This window comes from Carassius gibelio, chromosome B16, assembly GCF_023724105.1.
Source record: "Carassius gibelio isolate Cgi1373 ecotype wild population from Czech Republic chromosome B16, carGib1.2-hapl.c, whole genome shotgun sequence".
Classification (NCBI taxonomy): Eukaryota; Metazoa; Chordata; class Actinopteri; order Cypriniformes; family Cyprinidae; genus Carassius; species Carassius gibelio.
The window spans coordinates 21,550,915-21,574,146 of NC_068411.1; the positions used below are offsets into that span (position 1 = coordinate 21,550,915).

Sequence of the window (23,232 nt, forward strand, 5' to 3'; positions counted from 1 at the left end):
GATTAAAAAGTAGATTAGAGAGGGGAAAACCTATAAAGAGGTGCAAAAAATGATAGGCTGTTCAGCTAAAATGATCTCCAATGCCTTAAAATGGAGAGCAAAACCAGAGAGACGTGGAAGAAAACGGAAGACAACCATCAAAATGGATAGAAGAATAACCAGAATGGCAAAGGCTCAGCCAATGATCACCTCCAGGATGATCAAAGACAGTCTGGAGTTACCTGTAAGTACTGTGACAGTTAGAAGACGTCTGTGTGAAGCTAATCTATTTTCAAGAATCCCCCGCAAAGTCCCTCTGTTAAAAAAAAGGCATGTGCAGAAGAGGTTACAATTTGCCAAAGAACACATCAACTGGCCTACAGAGAAATGGAGGAACATTTTGTGGACTGATGAGAGTAAAATTGTTCTTTTTGGGTCCAAGGGCCACAGGCAGTTTGTGAGACGACCCCCAAACTCTGAATTCAAGCCACAGTACACAGTGAAGACAGTGAAGCATGGAGGTGCAAGCATCATGATATGGGCATGTTTCTCCTACTATGGTGTTGGGCCTATTTATCGCATACCAGGGATCATGGATCAGTTTGCATATGTTAAAATACTTGAAGAGGTCATGTTGCCCTATGCTGAAGAGGACATGCCCTTGAAATGGTTGTTTCAACAAGACAATGACCCAAAACACACTAGTAAACGGACAAAGTCTTGGTTCCAAACCAACAAAATTAATGTTATGGAGTGGCCAGCCCAATCTCCAGACCTTAATCCAATTGAGAACTTGTGGGGTGATATCAAAAATGCTGTTTCTGAAGCAAAACCAAGAAATGTGAATGAATTGTGGAATGTTGTTAAAGAATCATGGAGTGGAATAACAGCTGAGAGGTGCCACAAGTTGGTTGACTCCATGCCACACAGATGTCAAGCAGTTTTAAAAAACTGTGGTCATACAACTAAATATTAGTTTAGTGATTCACAGGATTGCTAAATCCCAGAAAAAAAAAATGTTTGTACAAAATAGTTTTGAGTTTGTACAGTCAAAGGTAGACACTGCTATTTTTTTGGACACACCCCTTTCAACTAATTGCCCAATTGCACAGCCTTAAGAGCGTGCATATCATGAATGCTGGGTCTTGTTTGTTTTCTGACAATCTACTGAACCTACTGGTAACTTGTTTGCCACGTAGCAATAAAAAATATACTAAAAACCTTGATTATTCTGGTTAGTCACATTGTACTGCTATTATTTTGAACAAGACTGTATGTTCAATAGTAAGGCTGCTCACTAAAATTTGGAAGTAAGCTAATTTGTCACCATATACTGTAACATACCTTATAACTGTTAATCCGTATTAAATAGTTACTCTGATTAGCTCAGAGAATGAAAGCTCGACGTGACGGGGCTAAGAGGTGAGAGAGACAGTGTGGCTCATTTGATGGCTCTGCTCTAATGAAGTGTGATGCCTGTGCCACACTGCGGGGCGATGTGTGAGCGTGCCGGCTGCAAGAGAGGACCGAGAGCTGAGATGGAAATGGAAGGAATGATTGGGATGGAGAAAAGGGAGAAAAAGAAGGGTAGGAGGTATAGAGTGATGAGAGGCTCTAGGCAATTTGTGCTCAGAATTGCATGGAGATTGCAAACAGTATGAATAGTTAAAGGAAAGGTTTGGGGTGAAGGTGATTGAGGGAGCCATAGGTGTCACATTTGTGGTTTCATGACTGATTTTGATTACTAGTCTGTGCAGTTGCCAGAAAAGTGCTGATTGATAGCAGAATACCATATGAAAGCTTAATGTAGCCTCTTTCTAGATGTGATGGTAAAAATATTGAATTTCAGATTAATCGCTATCTTTGTTCTTGTTTGTGGTTTGAGTAGCTTCGTGTAAAATGTATTATTTGTACAGCTCTGCCCGACATGCTGCTGAGGTGATATGAATGCATTTGCAATACAATTATAACTGCATATATAATATTATATATATATATATATATATATATATATATATATAATTTTGATATAGAAATAAAAATGGTTGAAAATATGAAATGTTTTAAATATAAAACTAAAACCGCCAGTAGGTGGCAACAGTCACTAATATACAGTTGCAACTCAAATTACGAAACACGTGTATTAAACTAAATTCAATGCACACCGACTGAAGTAGTTTAAGTCTTTGGTTCTTTTAACTGTGATGATTTGGCTCACATTTAACAAAAACCCTCAACAAAACAGAATACTTCATAAATAAAAAAAAAGAAATTTGTGAATTGTTGGCCTTCTGGAAAGTATGTTTATTTAATGTACATTTAGTACAGTCCTTTTGCTTTAATTACTGCCTCAATTCGGCGTGGCATGGAGGTGATCAGTTTGTGGCTCTGCTGAGGTGGTTTGGAAGCCTAAGTTTCTTTGACAGTCGCCTTCAGCTCATCTGCATTGTTTGGTCTCTTATTTCTAATTTTCCTCTTGACAGTACCCCACATATTCTCTGTGGTGTTCAGGTCTGTTGTGTTTGCTGGCCAGTCAAACACACCAACACCATGGTCATTTAACCAACTTTTGGTGCTTTTGGCAGTGTGGGTAGGTGAAAATGAAACCAGCATCTTCAAAAAGCTGGTCAGCAGAAGGAAGCAAGAAGTGCTCCAAGATTTATTGGTAAACGGGTGCAGTGACTATGGTTTAAAAAAAACACAATGGACCAACACCAGCAGATGACATTGCACCCCAAATCATCACATACTATGGAAACATAACATTTATGAGCTATGGGCTATGAGCTTCTCCACTCTTCCTCCAGACTCTAGGACCTTTGTTTACAAATGAAATACAAAACTTGCCATCATCTGAAAAAAGGACTTCGGACCAATGGTAACAGTCCAGTTTTTCTTCTCCTTAGCCTATGTAAGACGCCTCTGATGCTGTCTGTGGTTCAGGAATGACTTAAGAGGAATAAGACAACTGTAGCCAAATTCCTTGCCACATCTGTGTGTGGTGGCTCTTGATGCCTTGACCTCAGCCTCAGTCCATTCCTTGTGAAGTTCTCTGAAATTCTTGAATCCAGTTTGCTTGACAATCCTCATAAGGCTGTAGTTCTCTCGGTTGGTTATGCATCTTTTTCTTTCACACTTTTTTGTTCCACTCAACTTCCTGTTAACATGCTTTGATATAGCACTCTGTGAACAGACAGCTTATTGGCAATGAATTTCTGTGACTTACACTCCTTTGTGAAGGGTGTCAATGATTGTCAGAGACCATTTTGAAGGCTCAGGAAACCTTTGCAGGTGTTTTGAGTTGATTAGCTGATTGGAATGTCATCATATTCTAATTTGTTGAGATCGTGAATTGGTGGGTTTTTGTTAAATGTGAGCCAATATCATCACAATTTGAAAGAACCAAAGAGTTAAACTACTTCAGTCTGTGTGCATTGAATTTATTTAATACATGAGTTTCACAATTTGAGTTGAATTACTGAAATTAACTTTTCCTTGACATTCTAATTTATTGAGAAACAACTGTAAGTCTTGGAATAATTTAATTTTGTTAAGGACAGATTCATTCAGAAACCTCCAATTGAAGTGACTGACTGGATCTAAATGGTTTAAATCATTAGCTCAACCAATCTGCTCTTAATTATCTTGTTCAATTGTATTTGACTAGGGTTAGAGGTAAACTCTGCAGGACAGCGGCACTCAAGGACCGACGTTGACTGTCCCTGTTCTACTGTGTTTGCCCGAAATGTGAAATGTCCTCACAGCTTAAATTATGACATAAGGGGGAGGGGCTATCAGACTCTGATTATTTATAACAAAATACAAAAAGTGAAAAGATGAAAAAATGTGGCATGCTGTAAAGTGCTGTAAAAGTGTTTTATACGAAGAAGTTTTCAGTTGAATTATGAGCACCCTCCATCCCCCAAAGCATATTCCCTGCTTCTCCACCCAAAGATCACACCTCCTTCTAATTTTGTATAGCTCTTTTCACTTGGGTGTGGGCTGCAGTGTTCCCCCTCGGTCCTTTCGACGCGAGGCCCTCTTAAAGTGACTGCACCAGTTAGACCGCCAAAGGACTGCATTTAGCACCCACATCTTATCCAGCAGCCACACAACGACATAAGACATTGATATTTGGTTACTTTGGTTGCAACATTGGGTAATTTGATGTCCAAGACCATCAGCTGGCATAGATATTTTGTTGTTTTAGGTTATTGTGAAGTAACCAAAATCCAATGTCAAGCCAACGTCTAAATGGACATCAACCAAAATGTTGAAAACATAAGGTCCACATGGAATCAAAATGACTTTATTTACTTTACTGGCACACATTGTTGATCATTATGTAAACAATTAATCCATGCAAGTTAATCCGCTGAAAAAAAATGATTGTCTTTATAATCTTTAATCAAAATTTGAACATTAACTTCAGCCCTGGAATGCCATTGCTTTTCTTATGACGTCAGTTTGACAGCTTGGGCAGAATATCCTTAAACATACCCCCAGGGTTGCCAACTCTCACGCATCTGGCGTGAAACTCACGCTTTCAGCATCAATCTCACGCTGAAGTCCAAGCGTGAGTGTCACGCCAGCCAGATGCGTGAGAGTTGGCAACCCTGCACCCCTCCAACAGTTTATATTGCTATGAGTAACAGAGAGAGAGAGGTGCACAAACATAAAACCATGCCCTCTATAGCTCTATTCATTATTCATTTTCAGATGGAAATACTTCACTACAATGAAATAAATTAGGCAGTAACTTTCAGTTCATGCGGAATTTAAAGTCTATGCACACGGAGTCTGAAATATTCGTTTTCTTTTTTCTTTTTTTTTTGTCAGCCTTTCCTATACTAGTGGATGCTACGGATGGAAAAAGCAGAAAATCGAACCTGAAATTATTTTATTTTATGACAGACGAAAGTATTGGAGGCAGTGTTTAACACAGTGATTAACACAACGTAAGCTCATATTTTTTAACGTGCAAAAATTTCGAATTCCGTGTGCAATGGCCTTTAGGGTCCAGCGTTAACTTTACACTTTATCAATGTCTAGTTAGTGCCAGCTGGGATAATTCCCTCTGCCAGTGTCACTCATTCTGTCTGTAATTCCTTCAGAACACAGCATATGATTGACTTGAAAGGTTTAAGAGGGTTAACGTATAAAACTGGGACTAATGACTATCTACATTTTTTTTTGTATATCTAGTATTGGGGCCTTATGGGGTATCCCTTAACACACTACAAACATAGCTTGATTCCCTAAGCCAGCAACAAAACACAGAACACAGGGTATTCAAACAAAGTTTATTCACAATATCCACTATAAAGTCTACACCATGTAAACCCTTTTACAAAAGAGTATTGAGAGTTGATTCAAATCAGTCTTCTTCTAAACTAATCATCTCAGCCTGTCCACTGTCTCCAAGCAGGGCCAGCAGCCTCCTATAGCCATTCCTAAAACAAGACAGATTTTTCAAGAAGGAGAAAATGAAGCATAGAACAAAGCATACGGGAATGCTAATGGATAGTGCTGGTTTTAGCTCAAGTTTCTTCACAGATCTCAGCTGACATATAGGTTACTTTTGCTGTACCTGAGTGAGGTATTTTTTCCCAGACCTCTCTTGCACTCTGTCTTTCTAAGGCTCAGTGACAGAAAGGGAATAAGGGCCGTCACTGTGAAGGGGTGAAGGACAGCCACAACTTCTAGAACATTATACACTTGCTGGTCGTATACACCTTCATTCTCTTCCACGAAGGCCCTGGGAAAGAAAAAAAAATAGGTAACAACAGAATGAAAGAGTATAGTCACTAAGGCAGCACTGACCAATGTGGGTAACTTACCGTAGAATAGTAGTGGTGTGTTCACATGGCTGCTCTCCTACTATAGCAGTGCACCGCTCCACAATAAGCTGCGTAACCTCCGTGCTCAGCCTCTTTACTGAGAGAAACACAACAGGGATTTGCTTCAATAAAAACAATCAAATACATTGTATTACATTTTTTTTATCAGGAGCTAGGTCTTTATAAAAGATGATCTTTATATCTAACTAAATGCTATATGTAAATTTATATGATCCTTGTCTACCTTGTGGTTCGTTGACCAGCATCAGACAGCGCAGCACCAAAGGAAGTGGAACTGTGAGTAAGGCAGGATCTCTGTCATTGTTCCGTTTCAGGAGCTCCAACAGGAAAGAGAGAACAGCAGCGAGTCGAGGTGGAGGAGCGACACCTTTAAACTGGAGGAAGTTCTCTCTGCAGAGACAATGTTATCCCTAAAAGGTTGCTCATCTTCTTTTATACTCACGACTATGAAGAAGCTATATGACTTTTATTTTTATTGGTGTTCATTTAGATAAATATGAAATCACATGACTCATACCTCAGCACATGCAGAATGCTCCTCCTGAGTCTTTCCCCCTGTGGAGTGGGTGTTGATTCGCAGGCTGCCAGCAGGACAGGATGATTGACCACCGCTCCAGTAGAGGGTGTGGATGGGAGAAAGCGGCTCAGGTACTGGGAAATAACACTGTGCAGCTGCTGCTTTAGGTATGCCCCCTGAGATTGGGACACACTCACCGCCACTGACAAACCCTGAAGATACCAAGACAATCTTAGTTACATGTATGACAAAGCCAGGGAACTTCCTCAACAATGACCTCAGGATATAGGGAAAGGTTTCAATAGTCTGAATACAGAGTATGCATTGGATTAGGAGATGCGTAAACCTGCAGGAACAGAGGCAAGCTTTCTTTGAGGGCTGAAAGCATTTGAGTGTGTGCTCCACTGTCCTGTTGCAGAAGAGCGTGGGACAGTAACAGCACATCTACAATGCGGAAGAGCAGCTGCTGAGCTTTCGAGGTGGCCAACAGGTGGCTCCAGTGCTTGACCAAGTAGCCTGAAAAAATTGACAAAACTACCATAAGCTTACAGTACTCATTAAGTGCCATTTTATTTTTGCATTTTCAAGTGAAATCCAACATTCAACAAAAGATAAGAGTACATTATGTCTAAAATCACTCACCTGCAGTCCAGTATGCCAGCTGTAGACCCTCCCGGCTCTTGTTTAGCAGGTAAGGCTTGATATATTTGAGGATGTCTCCTACATACTCCAGTGCTCGGGACACCGCTGAAGAACGCTCAGAGAGGAGCTGGAGCTCACAGTATGATCGACCCACAGCCTAATAAATTACAAATACAGAGTGTCGGAGATACAGTATGGCTTCTATGTTAGAGCTTCTGGTTTGAGTGTGTGTACCTTGATGAACACAGCCATTGCAGGTTTGGGATCTTTGGCAGCAGCAGGATGCAGGCCGGCTCTCTGCAGCACAGACTCCACTTCTGGAAGTCGCAGAACCTGTCTGGTTAACTCGGCCAGCTGTTCATCCAGATTTCTGCCTGTACACACGATACCACAGCTGCTCTCTCTGACACACCCAAATCATTTTAATAATGCCAATTCGCTATCACTTGTTAGCAAATTAGAGTTGAAGGAATAATTCATACATTAAAATGTAAATTCATAATTTAGTCATAATTTACTAATGCACATGTTGTTTCCTCTGTAGGTATTTTTCTTCTAAGAGGATTGAATCTTAGTTGAATATTCAGTTTGGTGAATTTGATCACAATACATTGAAACTCACTTTAGTCCTTTATCTAGTGCTGTGCTCCAGTCGGTTTTTGGGCATAACTCCCTGATATATAAAGGTATAGTTCATCCAACAATGAAAAATCTGTTAATTATTACCTACCCTCATTCCAAACCTGTGAGACTTTTGTTCATTAAGCTATTTTTGATAAAATCCGAGAGCACATAGACTATTTTAATTACCGTATTTTTCGGACTATAAGTTGCACCTGAGTATAAGTTGCATCAGTCCAAAAATATGTCATGATGAGGGAAAAAACATGTAAGTCGCACTGGACTATATGATTCTGAAAATTTATAATTTTGACCCATACAATGGTTTTTTGGCTATTGCTAAAAATATACTCCAGCGACTTCAGACTGGTTTTGTGGTCCAGGGTCACATATGAATTTCCCTGAAAGGGACTTAAGTGTAAAGTGCAGGATAGTGACAATTTTACTGGTAAAAATTCTTAATACATCAGGTTTGTTTTTACAAAACCCAAAACCAGTCATACCGTTTTAGGACTACATGAAGTTGAGTAAATAATGAGAGAATTTTCATTTTTAGGTGAATTATCCCTTTAACCACTTGCCATACCATGCCCACTGTGACTTGATGAGCTCTTTTTACCTGCTCTTGTATCTGGAGCATCTTGGCTTTTATGGAGGTACTGTTGTAGAACACAGCGGATCCAGGCACGCACACATAAAGCCTGGGCCGAACCTGAACCTGGCCCAGAGCTTACCCAACTGACCAGCTCTCTGTGAGAGAGAATTTTGAGCTCACAGTAAAACCAGTCCAACTATGCACTGGAGAAAAAAAAGAGTAAACGGACAAAAGACACTCACCCATTTTGCAGCAGGTGATTTAGATAGTGGGTTACCAGCAGGGGGTGGAGCATTTCATCCCAGCCGAAGCTTTGCATAATGGACTGGATGGGGTGGGGCTGTAGGTTTTGAGGGGCAGAGCCAGGCATGTCTAATGCCAACAATGTGAAGCCTAATAGCATAAAATACTATTATTTTTTACACATTCATTCCCACATTTCTACCCTTAAAATAGCTACAATTATAGGGCAAGAAAGTGAGAGCAGGTCATAATATTTCTCAAAATCAATAATAATAATACAAATAAAAATAAAAAACACTGCACATTCATACAATTCCCTTCTATTCAGCTCTTTTAGAGAAAAGGCAGCCATGCAAAGAGAGCCCCCGAGAGAACAAGAGTTCATTTTCTCTATTTCCCTGACCTGCTGCGGCGTCCGCGAGCTGTGGCGGGGGGGTCTGGGAAAGCCTCATGCTGCACAGGAAGGGGAAGAAGTGAGACCAGAGTGCCGCTGCCACCGCTTGGTGGCGCTCTTTAGCCACGCTGGGGAGAGGAACCCAACTGAAAGAGTCTACAGAGTGAGACGGCTGGCCACAGCGCTGGTGAACTCTCCTAAAGAGAGAAACAGATTAATGCCAAGCACACACTTGAAGACTCGCAGTTTTTCGGATGTCGTGTTGGTGAGCACTTTATGCAATTATCACTCCAGAAGCAACAAAACAGTGAATCACCATCTATAATAAATTGATAGCAGTTACATATATTACATTAATATTATGTAACTATTATAAATACACTTGCAAATGTTTTTTTTAATGTTTTTGAAAGTAGGTTTTAATGTTCACAGGGCTAAATTTATTTGATAAAAAATAAGGGTGTATTTCTGCAGCCATTACTACAGTCTTCATTGTTACATGATCGTTCAGAAATCATTCTAATATGGTGATTTATTGCTTGAGAAACATTTCTTAAAAAATGTAAAAAATAGTTGTACTGCTTAATATTTTATATAATAGCAGTGTGAGTGTGAGTGTTCTTGTACTATAAAGGAGAAAAAGGAGCTTAAAATAATACGAAAAATGGATGAGACAATGGTTAAGCCGAAGTGAGGAGCAGTTTGATGTGGTTTTCCATTCCCATTCCCCCTCATAATCAGGACAGTGCACACACCTGATGACTGCTCGGACAGATTTTAGACAAGTTTGAAATTTATCGTGGTGTCATTAGATTAAGTGAAGTGTCAGGAGCTTCAAAATAATTGTCCCTCTCTTCCTAAAGCCAGTTCTTGTGTTTCATTCCCCCATCTCATCTATCCAGATTCATCCATTCTGTTTCAATCTTCCTTTCTCTTTCCAACCTTCTTAAATGTGACTGCAGCCTTTCTCACTGTCTGTATTATCTCCGGCCCCTCTGCCCTCTTTTCACTGTGACTCTATCCGGACAGAGGGATTAGATGGAGTGTGCTGGTGTTGGGCAAGCGGTTCCTCCGTGGCCTGGCGATAGCTGTGAGGCTGGGTCTGAATGGGAGGCTGAGAGCACGAGTCTGGCTCTGCAGCGGCTGGCATTAGCTCAGATAAGCAGCTGAAGGGGCTGTAATCTCATTTAGACTGGAGATGATCCCCCTGTCCTGTCATTCTCAGCGATGAAAGTGAGAGCGCCGGGAAAGGGCCGCGGCGTGCACGCACACGTGACGCTCACGCACACACCTTCGCGCCTTCCAGCAAGGTTGCATCTAATCCACGGAGAGCTGAGACAATCGATTAGAGAGTGAATTCATTAGCTTCGTTACCGCGGCGGAATGGGCCTTTCACACCCATCAACCCTCATTGTACAAGACATCGTCAGAGACCCCACTTAATCCCCTCACTGCGGCGTCTTACACGCACACACCCCGTACCATCTGAACACTCGTTTAATCTCTCCCTGGACTGCAGCACAGATTTTGAACACACACCTCTGGAACATACACACCGACTTACACCATCACGCCGGGTGCCTTCGTGTAAACTGACACATGGAATCACACACTCAGATAAGCATCACGAGCACGCCATCTGACACTGTGCGTAAGCTCTGATATCTCCGTATCGCTCAACACACACCCCGTTGATGGAGGAGCACGTCCTTCACTGTGACATTAAGCAATGGTGCTTATTTCTGACCATGCATGTGTTATAGTATAACTTAATACGGCTTTTAAATAGCAAGTAACAGAGCGTGGACAGACGCCTTGAAATCCAAATCAAGTTTCGTGGCTTTTAGTCTGTGTCTATAAGCTCTGAGGCTAATCTATATGCTAGTGTGCTCATGAAAACAGAAGAAAACATTTCGCTTTCCATTTCAATAGTAAATATGTCAAACCATTTGAAGGTTTTTGGCTATCAACGTCAACGTTTGAAGAGTTGAACTGTGTAGTGAAGAGTTATTGAGTGAAATTCCCATTAGTGAGGCTGTAGGCCCGGTTTGCTCTAGGGAACATTTCAGTACAATTAATGTAATGCAAGCATACGAAATATTAATTAACAGCAACATTAATCCTAAATTTAAAAAGCAACAATCAAATTTAACTTGTTTATTAGCTATATGCAAATGTAGTTTTTTTTAACTTTTGAATGTGGAATATAACTATTAAATAATTTTTATTTTAATATACATTTAAATGTAATATCTCTCTTCTAAATGTTCAGCAGCCATTGCTCCAAAATGTCTTTACTCTCACTAAATTGAAACTAGAAAATATTACAAATTACTCATTTAAAATGATTCAATTGAATGTTGCACAGCACTTTTCCCAATAAATCTTGTGCAAATGTGCTCCTAAATATTGACAAAATAATAAAAAATGTCATTCTCTTCCTCAAAAACACTGAAGACTCCCGTTGCACCACACAGAGTTATATCCAAACAAAAGCGCTCAAGAATGAGAATATCTGGATTTACCATCTGCAACTCACTAAAAATAGAAAATCATAGTTCATAGCGGTGATGTAATATAACCCTGTTAGTTCTTTAAAAATAGTCAGAGGTGAATCACTGAATACATTCAACTCATTAATAAACCTTCAGTCTCAATTCACCACAATTCTTGCATCCTTTTAAAGCCAGTTTGTCCTAATAGTTTAAATGAATAAAAACAGTTTTTTGTTCTTAAATGAGATTGACAAACAGCCCCTGCTGTGCTGAACAGAAACACAGAACCAGAGATAATTCTCACCACCTCCCTTCTTACCCTCAGTGTCACCGTGCTCTCCGTTCTCCTGAGGGGAGACGGCGTGCACGGTGAAAGCGCAGCGGGAAGGAACCGGATTAATCGATTGGCGAGAACTCGATTAGTCACTTGGCAAAGACGCCAGCGTGCTGCAGGGGTCACCATTGCGATCTCACTGCCCACACACACAGAGGATCGTGGCAGGGAATGTGATGAGGAGAATTAGAGCGTGACTAGAGCCTGGCCTGTGTTATCTGCGCGAATCATCCGTCAGTTACAGTCTGCCTTACATCGCCCCGTAGCCGCGTGCTGGCTAATTCATGTAAGGCTTGCGCATGCCATCTCCAACCTAACAGCCGTAATGAAGCCAGGGTTCAATTTACCGGACCAGATAATAACGCATTAATTGTGTCAGTGAAAACGCATTAATAAAAGTGATACAACAGAACCACGGTGAAATTAAGAGTAATTTGAAGGACACGTTGAAGAGCGCACCGTTTCTTTAAACTGGGTCAGAGGGATCTTGGTGAGCTTGTTCGGGAAAAACTTGCTTGCTTCAGTTTTAACGTTCATTAATGTGCAAATGAGTGGCCTCCCACCCACAGATCCTGCTTGGGAATTGTGGGAATTAGTAGTGTTAAAGTGATTCAGAGTTTGATTTGGGTCAAATGAGAGGAGTGGAGACTTAAGCAGTGGATCCTTTACCTTAGACACCTTATTCAGTCGCACCCTAGCCACCTCTGACCGTGTTATACGTGTAAGGCACACCGATGTCCTTGCCATGAACTCGTCCCTCCTTTCAGTTTAGTCCACACTCAGCTGTCTCCAGCCAGGACCGGACCTATGGGCCGAAACTCAACACAGCTCTCTTCCAGCACCTGTACGGGCTGACCCGGGTGCTGCGGGCCCCTAGAGATGCACAGGGGACCTTACAGGGGCTCTGTGCACAACGGATAAGCTTATCTCCACACTATGTTGTAATTACTGCACAATCAAGCCATTGTCAACATACAAGGGATGCAGGGGAGAGATTTGAGCTGCGTAAGGGCAAGGGTTTGGGCAAGCTTCTGGGATCACTTGGGGGTGGGACGAGGGGTTGCTGTGTGTTTGAGGAACCAACACATCTTAACGTTTAAAGTAAAGCTTGTGTGTGCTCTCACCGTAATTGTGCCAGCAGTGTCTGCAGGAAGCCCAAAGCGGAGCTGAGCTCGGACTGACGACAGGCAGGCAGTAGCAGTCCAAAGCCCTCGTTCAGAAGCCTTTCCTCTGATAGCGTAAGATTAGGACTTGTCTCAAACACCTCGCTCACCCCCTCCAGGTACGAGCTAAGTGGTGCCCAGAGAGCTAGCTTGCGCGAAGGCTCGGTGGTCTTCAGGTAGAACTCGCGGGCCGCTTGGCTGAAGTAGGCGGCCAACTGCCCCGCAAGTGCGCCAGCATCCATTCCCCTCTCCAAATACAATAGCATGAGAGCCAGCTGGCCCCTCCACTGCAGCGCACGCAGGGCAGGGGGCGTGGAGTCAGCGGGCAGCATGGCAAGTAAGTCGCACGCTCGGCTGGCCACATCCTCCAGCTCCGCACACTGCGCCAGGACCAGGAAAAGCAGCAGGAAGTGCAGCAGGCCTGTGTCAGAGAGCTCCGTCATTCTCCTCTGGTGGAACTTTGAGTAGAGTCTGTGGACACATGAGACAGACATGGTCATAATGTGGAATAAACACTGTGCAGATACAATCAATCAATAATTTTAACTTGATTATGTTCTTATTTCCTACAGTTCAATTACTGATTGTACTGAATCTAAAGCGTTTTATGAAATTTCTCAATGTATGGAGTCTAAAATCTAGTGTTTGCTAGTAAAATTTTATTATTTTGCATACATCAAATATAATATTTGTTATATGTATATAATTATTTATTTATTTCTGTATACAAACATTTTTATATACAGTGCCTTCCCCTACTACAGCAAAAAAAATTTTTTTATATATATTTAGAATGTTTATCAGGAAGTGATGATTTTGTTCTCCTCAACTGAACGGTGCTTTATTCACAAATGTTTTATGCGATACTCCAATTTTAAGTAAAGTTTAATCCGTAACTTTGGATGGAAACATAGGTAATGTGGGTCATCTTTGTTGTGCCCTAAATGATATAATAAACATAACAATTAGTGCTGGGTATTGATTCAGATGTCCTGATTCGATTTGATTTAGATTCACAAGCTCTTGATTCGATTCTCTTTTTTTAATTATTATAATTTATTACATTCAGTGAATATAGTTTTAATACAAATGCTATTAAAATGTAAAAAAATCAACAGTAAACAAATGATGAATTTATAAAAACAAATTAAGAGCCAAATTAAGGCCTGTATTTTAAACCTTTTCTTTTTTTTTGTATAGGGTCGTTTTTTAAACAATAATAAGGCCATATAAAATGTTCTTCTTAATTGTTCTGGTAATCAGATGAAGGCATAAAACTATTTAATTTATCCTAATCAAATGAACCCCCCCCCCCCTTTTTTGGACAAAATGTTCTGAACAAACAGAGGTTTACTGTTAAAATTAAAAAGAAAATAAACGTGATTACTCCTTTAAAAATAAAGATTTATTCATATTTAGTAGTAGTAGTAGCATTGTTGTTACATTGAGTCTTAAGACTGCTAAATAGTAATATTTTTGACATACATTCTTTTTTAATTTTGACGGGTTGCCGTGAGGAACTTGCAGCTGCTGTGTATGTGATATGACAGTCGTTTTGCCAAATTAGACAATAAAACGCTAATGAAGTGACTCTCAGAGCAGCTGTGGATGAAATCAGTGTATTTATATAATCATAGTAAGACGACAGAGGATGAAAATACCAGGAGCGTCGTCTGCACTCGTGTAAACAAAACCGTGCGTTGCACTATCCACAATTCATTAATTCATTGCAGAATTATGACGCCATTACGCGTGATGTTCTTGGTTCTTGTCAACAGTACCTCCGCCATGACGAGCACTGAATGAGTAACAGGCTTTCTGTTGTAACAGTGCACACGGTGAATAAGAAGGTGAAATCTAGTGGAGAAGACTAATGAAAAGATTCACATTAATCAGATCTGCTTTTAAATGTTGAAGTAAATACCGGAAAATAATGATTCACTGCTTTTGAAAATCGATATCGATTCGATTTCATTTTTAAAAAGATTAATCGAAAAATCTATTTTTTGGCCAGCCCTAATAACAACGAATGATAAAAATGATAATTTTTTTGTTTTTAAAATACCAGATTCTCAAAATCATCCTAGACTTCAGGACTTCACTGTTGTGAAATTTATATTGTGAGGAGTAGTTGGTGATACTTTGCACTAATATAAAAATTTTAATTCATTCCAATGATATTTCCACCACACAAATGCTGCCATAGCTTCGAAAAGCTGTTGGGGTCCATCAGGATCAAACGTTTCAACCTAAGTACTCAACTCATCGCTAACCTCCTCCAGACTTTCAGTCTTCCTGGAAAGCTATGCCTGTGAGCAGCATGAGCAAGTTTGTTTATGTGTGTGTGTCTGTGTGAGAGAGAGTGTTGTTTGATCCTCCGGGCACCACGGTGAAATGCCTTTAAAAGACCATGTTAAATGTCAAAAACACTCAGGCACACAGTGGTAGCTGCACTGTCGTGTGCGGCTCAATTTGCTGCAGCACAGAAGGAGAAATCAATATTGACCCCCTCCGCTCCCCCCGCCTTCTTTCTACTGTTGACTGTTTGGCCCAAACAGAACCCTGCAGGTTCCACAACAAACACACTGCACTACAAGCAGGCCTTTGAGCATCCGTTTAATGTTTGGACAAAAACACATCACGCAAAGCTGCGGGGAGTCGAGCCGCGTCGCCGCTACAGATAGATGCGGTGCACGGAAGTGTGATGCGAGCTTTTAGAGACTGACCTGAAATAGAGAATGAGCCAAAGATGTACGGAAGGCAGTCGAGATATTGTTTGCGTTTTTTGTGCCTGCCTAGTTGTTTGTTTGTTTATCATGGACAGATTTTTTTTTTTTTTTGCCTGCCACGAGCAGATGCTGCTCATTCCCAGAGTACGAGCTTGAACGTGCTCCCTGCCGATCTCATTAATGCACCGTGCGCCATGCCTCCCACCGAGCGCGCTCCAAGCCCGAGTGCCATCAGCGCAGCCCACACCTCCCCATGTGGCACGTGTGTTTGTGCATGTATTGGGGAGGAGGAGGTGGTCCTGGAGCCGGCCAAGTCAGCCCCCGACATGGCACTGCTGGAAGCCCGAACGCCAGCGTTAAGGTGAATTAACCGATATGCTCGTTAGCTAATTAGCCTTCGTGCTTGCCGCACGGCTGAGCATGATCCAGACAGAAAAATGTATTATCCAGATTCTGTCTGTTTCAGCCTTTTACCGGAGCTCCACCAGACCAACTGAATTGCAGACTGATTTGAAACCAGAACGTAGGGGTGACAAGGTCTAAACTTTGAAAATAGGTGCGAGTCTCAAGGCTCATTCTCACCTGCCCTTGATCTGTCTCCAGGGGGCGCCGCCAGCATGTTCCTGGCTCAGGTGAAGGGCCAGAATATGCAGGAAGATATGGAAGGAGTTGGTTGAGCGGTAGAGCTGCGTGTGAGAGTTGGAGCCGACAGATGCAGGGCTACAGCAGCTCTTAGCCTGCTGCAGCAGACAGAGAGGAGTCCTGCTGATACTGCCCAGCCCTGACACACCTAACCAGGGCACGGTGAAAGAGCTGTTCTGCATACACATAAAAGAAGAGATGTTCAGAATTAGAAGTAGTACTGAAGGGTGTCTTTCACACTGATAAAGCATTAGTACAGTCCACATTAGACATGTCAATCCTCAACAGACACCTTGGCAATTTAATCGCCATTGGCTAGTAAATATTTGAATTTACTTGCCAGACTGATACATACATACATATATATATACATACATACATATACATACATATATATATATATATATATATATATATATATATATATATATATATATATATATATATATATATATATATAATATTTGGAAAATGGTGCAGTTTTTTTTAAAATACACTTTTAACATCAGTACACTTTTGATATCAGTCAGTCAAGCTTTATAATAATCAAGTATTATTTAATATAACTTAATTTAATATTAATTAGAAGTAAATTTGATAACCATGTTTGAATGCATATTAGTCATTTTAATTGAACATTTTAACTTCAGAGGTGGTTGTTTTTTTGTCATTCAATGTTTCTGACAAAAAAAAAATAATTGTGAAAAAACTAACGAAAAAACTGATAGGATAATAATGATACGAATTCTAATAATAAGAACTATAAAACACAGGATTACTAAGGATTAATAAGCTGCTGGATTCATGAATATTAATCAGGTTTTGTGCGTTCGCTTGAACTGATTTGCTGAAATCAAAACAGGGACAATAATAGGTGAGCCCCAGCCAATGAGATTGGGTTTGCGTATTAACACCACCCACTACCAGAAAACCCGGCTGTTTGGCTGAAGACTTCCATAGGAACGGCATTTTTGACAGGAAAATACAACAAAGGATATTGTTTAAATGTAGTCAGTTCACTCACTCAATCTCTCTCTCTCTCTCGGTCTCTGCATGTGCGTGAGAGGAAGCGACAGAGATTTGTGCGCCTTCACACTAGAGTTTACGGTATATCAAATACAGGTGCGCTGCGTATCCATCAAGATGAACTTTGAAATATCACAGATCGCTTGACGGAGAGTGTAACTCTGAAGCCCTCAGTCAGAGTCAGAGTGTTTGCTAGTGAAAATATATCTGTACTAAACTTATACTTAGCCTCCAATTAACACATTGGCGAGTAAAATCTGAGAATTTATTAGCCATTGGCTAATATTAGATAATTTACTCGCAATGTAGAGGGTAACATGTTCATGTATTCGGTAATCCGATATATCACGGTAATGAATATGCAAGATATTTTTATTGTGGGCACTTCTAAATACTGTGAATAATTATACATTCACTCTCTGACAGTAGATGGCACTAAACTGAATAAAATGCAGCCGTTACCCTGGAAACCCCATAAATAAAGCAGCTGCACTACTTTCTAAAACATAATTAAATAATTTTAAATAGCCATTCAGATTTGCTATGGTGTTCATCACAGCGCCAAGTACTTATGTACCTATATACCAAGTACTTATACAATATTTAGTCTTAATAGGCTATTTATTTTCAGACTTTTTATTTGTATTTTTTTATCTGGACTACATGCCTTAGATATTGTTTCGATTCTTTATGGTTAATTCACACTTTACTGTAGGGCTTCATGAGTTAACATAAAACTGCCAATGAAAAATTATTCTGAACATTCATTAATCTTAGGTATTTTTTTTAACAAAGATTAATAACTTCTATAGCGAATGTAGCTATTGCTCATTGTGAATGATGGAATAATGGTTAACTAATAAGGTCTTATTGTAAAGTGATACCTATTGGTCTTTATAGTTCTTTTGCACTTTAATCTGTGTAAAACTTTTTATAACATTTTTCTGTATTGCTTTATTGTATTTAAATGTTCAGTTATTTTTTGTTATAAGAAAAACGTTATTTAACCTATTTTAATGTATTATGACCACTTTTTTAAACTAGATTTCAATACTGTGATAATACTGTATACCGTGATAAAAGCATTAGCAATTAATCGCAACATGAAAATTTGCCACATCAAATGTTTTTTTTCAATGTATTAAATACACTCTTCAAATTCTGATTCTAAGAAAACCTGCAAAAAATCTGATTCAGAATGAATCTAGTCACTATGAAACTACAGCTGGTATTGTAGAGATAACTAGAGAAAATGCTTTCATTTGACATTTTTCCAATTAATAAATTATATTATCAGCACAACAACAGCTTGAGTGAATTTAAATTATTAAAACATAGTATTAAATTAAATTGTGAATGTGATCTTGCAGTAATGAGCTGATATAGACATTAAAAGTTAATATAAATATAAATGTAATAATTCATTCATTAAAATGATCAAAACTAATTAATTTTAACTTATAAAACTTATTTACAGATTTAAATGGGAGAAAAATGTGGAATTCTGGGTCCCACAGTATGTCATGTATCCAGTTACAGAAGTAATATTTAATGTCTAAGTGATCTTACAGTAATGAGCTGATATGGACACCCCAAGTTTGAATTAATATAATATAATATAATATAATATAATATAATAATTTAAATTCTTAAAACAATATTTTTATTCAGATTTAAATGGGGAAAAACTCTTAATCCCACTGTACATCATGGTTTTAATAACCGAAATAATTGCAGTAATGACTTACTAGATTTTTGCTGTAATACTCCCAGAGTGTTGTGACAGCACTGACATTTGGGGCCCACATCAAGCTGAGGCTGAGGCAGCAGTGAACAATCATTCGTATCTGTTCCTCCTGTGCAGCTTTCTGAAAATTAATATTTACCTTTCAGAATTCACAATGTGCACTGCGCAAAAAGATATCTAATGCTATTCATAAACAAGCATATTAGCCAAGTAAACACATAGTAAACTGGAATATGCAATATTATTTTAATCACCTTTGGATCACAGCTAGACTTCAGCAGCCCCATCACAAAGTTCCAATTATCCTCAAGTTGTTTCTGAAACAGCAGCAAACTCACCAATGTAATATTCATTAATAAAATGAATAAAATCTCATAATGCACTACTAGCTTGTGTTGATCTACCTCCTGTTGAGCAATGCCGTTCTGGTTGTGCATCCCAATCTGGGCCAGGTGTGTGAGCAGCCACCAGGTGAAGCCCTCAGGGTCTTTACAGTGTATGGGGAGACCTGGGTCACGGTCTCCTGAAGGCATCCCCTTCAGGACAGTCTGCAGCAGGGCATTTACGTAACTCCAAAAAGACTGGATTGAAAAGAAAAATCAGAATCAAGAATCATAAGAAACAACCATCTATGCTGAGATTGTGTATGCGCTAACCTGAGTGTGTATGGTTTTGCTCCTGTGCTCTAGTAAATGTATGAGTAGGATCCATAGTTCCTTTGTGCACAGGCAGTGATAGTGATGGGTGGTCAAAGTCTCTGTTGGTCTCACCTAAACAGAGCGAGAGAAGGAAAGACTGTTCTAACTCCTAACCTATACAACACAATGTTTAGGTTTGTTATAAAACACACACCTTATTATATTTGTTCATGGCCAGGCCAATGAGATCACAGAGCAGGCTGTTGACCTGGTCCTCAAACAGACTGATGTTTGTGAGCGTCTCGCCGGTCAAATTCACGAACTGGTGCGCATAAACTACCTGACCTTTCAAAATCACCAGGACCCAACACTCGTTAGTATGACAGTCCCAGATTCAGGACCACATCTGCAATCTAGAGACAGCTACTGAAACTTACCCATCATCCTTTGCTCCAACAGGTGCAGGATCTCCAGAACAGACCAGTGGATGTCCAGGTGCAGATGCAATAATTGCCAAGATGGAGGAAAGAGCTGCAAAGGGGGGTTAGATTTTTTTTCCTTATGCCACTTTCTTTCACTACTAGGGAGAGTAATATGATAAAATGTTCTTTTGTTGCAGATCAATGTTGTATTCATTTTAAACCACTCTGTATTTGGCCATCAAATCCATCCAAAGAGGCTAAAAGGGTGACTGAATGTCTTAAAAGAGAGAGAAAAAATGCTGATAAAGATGCGATTAATTTGTGATTTCATTTCCATAAAATGTTTTCAAACTGCTCCTTTTAATGAAACCATTACAACCACTGCCATTAAAATACAAATTACATTTTAAAAATGTGTTTAAATAAAGTTATTTTAAACTGTATTAATTCCTAATATTATTATTATTTTTGTTTTTAATCAAATATGTGTAGTGAGCATTAAAGTCCTCTTTCAAAAACATTTTAAACACTTTAGAAAATCAAACTTTTAGGTAGGTAACTTTTGACGCTCTAGCGGTTAATAAACAGAACTGCTTGCGTCTTGCGGAAAAACATCGTAGCCGGAACTACTTCTCTCTGTTTATGTCTATGAAGAATCACAAAGATCCTGGGTTACTCTGCCACGGTATCCCCGAAGCAAACTAAAATAGTCCGAATATAAACACTTATTATAGGTGCACCCTAGTGATTCAGGACAAGCTAAAAAACGGGTTTGAAAATGGATTCATGGAGTACTCGCTTATTATACATTTTTCTACATTTTGAACACAAACAAAGTTACGGACCGCAGCTCTGATTGGTTGTTTCTTACCGGGAGCGGATGCATTTCTGTAAATGGCAATAGGACCACTGGGAGGAGCCAGAGGAGCTTGATTTTTTCACAGATTATCTGTCTCATATTCTACTGTCAGGACATAATGACAGGTTTAATAAATATGTAAAAAATATATTTTTACAAAAGTTACCTACTGCAGCTTTAAAGGAGTATTGTCTTGTGTAAAAGAATGTAGCTGTATATTAAGTATTGTTACTGTACATAAATATATGTTCATATACTGAAAATAAAATATATCTCCCTTCTTGTGTTGATATAACATAACAACATTATTTTAATTGCATTTAACATTTTTAACCTATTAGTGCTTGGCAACAATGGCAGTTCAGTCAAAATATGGTTCCTTTAAAAAAACAAACAAAAAAAACAATAAAATCTCCCTATTCAAGAAATATTTCAACAACAAATTAAAATTCTGTTATCATTTAGTCTCAAGCTGTTCCAAACCTGTATGAGATTTCTGTTTAACATAAAAATATATTTTGAAGAAGGTGGGTAACCAAACAGTTGTTGGTCCCCATGAACTTAGAAACAGAAAATAATACAATGCTAGTCAGTGGGGAGCATTAACCATTTAGTGACCCACCTTCTTTAAAATGTGTTCGATTGTGTTCAGAAGAAGAAGAAGAATTCCTACAGGCTTGGAACAACTAGAGGGTGACTAAATGATGACAATTTTCATTTTTTGGTGAACTATCCTGTTAAGACATTTAGTAAATATATAACCAGATATTTAGGAATATCATCAATAGGATAAAAGATATCATTTAGCTGGCACAAGTGTGTTCTGCAGTACCTTTCCCTGATGCTGAATCGTAAGAGCACTCTGGACGTTGGCTGGCAGATTTTTGATTCGTCCAATAAGCTGTGTGATACTGAAGAGCTCCTCCACCAAGACTGAGGGCAGCTGAGCTTCCGCATCTTTAAAGGGATGAACAGGACCTTCATCTAGGGATTGTGAGGGCTCCAAAAACCTGGCGAGCAAAACACAACGTGAAAACCAGTTTCTGATATTATTTAGCTACTACCAAGCCACAGCAATCTGTACCTGTAAATGAAGACCTTGATATAGCTGAGGAACAGCACACACTGCTGTCTGAGTTCCTCTGCCTCATAATGAAGACTGCTCGCTTGACCTGAAATCGTCAAAATATAGTTATTCATATTTCAGCTGCAAATTACTGTCAGACTGTAACACCACTTCCCAAAAAGTCTGTCTCCAGATGCTTACCAAAATCATGTGAGCTGGACTGCACCAGTGTCTCCAGTTTGAACACCTTTTGTCTGAAAGCAAAGACAGATTGTCAAATTAGCAGACTTCTTGTTTCAGCAGACAACATGGCAATCCTCCAGAGCCAACACACCTGCACTCCTACCTGAACAAGCCAAACAGAAGTTTGGTAGATTCTACCAGCGCTGTTTCTGTCACCCATGGGAAGTCAAAAATATCAACCATGTCCCCCTCAAAATCCGCAGGAGCTGGATCGAGCTTTAACAGCAACCTAAACATAGAGAAAAGAGGATGTAAGGTTAACAGACAGGTTGACACAGATTATATCATCATTATAACACCAGGACTCATAACCTCTTCAGGGCTCCTCTGCTGATGTAGCCATTTGATGACAGTCGTCCTGTCTCTTCTCTACCTGGTTCATAAGCACAGGTGAAGCAGGGAGGCCGACTGGGAGCAGATTCACCATAATGATCCAGAGCAGATGGGGATACAGGCGGGGTGAGGGACTGCGAGAATTCCTCCTCCATGTCAACAGGATGGAACAGACCACTGGGAAGAGTTTCGAAAGAGATAATGAAAATAATGCGATAAAAAATATTTTAACCACGAATTAGACAAATGAATTTAATCAAACAACCATTTAACATACACAAATATGGTATTGGCTAGGCTTTAAGGCAGCCGTAAATCAGGAAAGACCAGCAAGTATCTTAGGTTGGATACACCGTTGTTGTTGTTTTTTAGCAGTGAAAACCACTCTCTTTTTTTTAGATATACAGCGCTATATTGTGAGTTATTGACCTGGGAATTGTATCAGCAGAAAGCGAAACCTACCATTTTTAACAGATACAACAATATTAGTCATTTAGGATCTAATACTTTTATAATAACACTTACTTCGACACTGTTGACAACTGCTGTGTCTATGAACGTCCTTCCCATTGTACCACTGTACTCCCGCGCTACAGTCAGAGCAACACTGCGCATGCGCACGGAAGTGTCGATCATTCAAACCGCTCTTTGATTGGGCAGAAGTTCTCCGGGGGCGTGGTCGG

At 39.7% G+C, this 23,232-nt stretch overlaps 1 protein-coding gene across 1 annotated transcript; it reads right to left on the reverse strand.

Annotated features, from left to right (window-relative positions):
- Nucleotides 1-5,268: 5,268 nt before the first annotated feature.
- LOC127975359 (protein MMS22-like) lies at nucleotides 5,269-23,222 on the reverse strand. Its single transcript, XM_052579366.1, has 25 exons — nucleotides 23,075-23,222; nucleotides 22,529-22,726; nucleotides 22,320-22,445; nucleotides 22,175-22,227; nucleotides 21,992-22,079; nucleotides 21,740-21,917; nucleotides 20,064-20,157; nucleotides 19,841-19,971; nucleotides 19,645-19,758; nucleotides 19,393-19,569; nucleotides 19,243-19,305; nucleotides 18,990-19,109; nucleotides 16,156-16,391; nucleotides 12,806-13,315; nucleotides 8,862-9,049; nucleotides 8,458-8,608; nucleotides 8,240-8,370; nucleotides 7,234-7,373; nucleotides 7,000-7,156; nucleotides 6,704-6,873; nucleotides 6,358-6,569; nucleotides 6,064-6,230; nucleotides 5,820-5,916; nucleotides 5,570-5,737; nucleotides 5,269-5,432 (listed from the first exon to the last, which is right to left on the reverse strand). The coding sequence occupies exons 2-25, from the start codon at nucleotides 22,702-22,704 to the stop codon at nucleotides 5,357-5,359; spliced, it is 3,723 nt and encodes a 1,240-aa protein (XP_052435326.1). The 5' UTR covers nucleotides 22,705-22,726; nucleotides 23,075-23,222; the 3' UTR covers nucleotides 5,269-5,356.
- Between the last annotated feature and the right edge of the window lie 10 nt (nucleotides 23,223-23,232).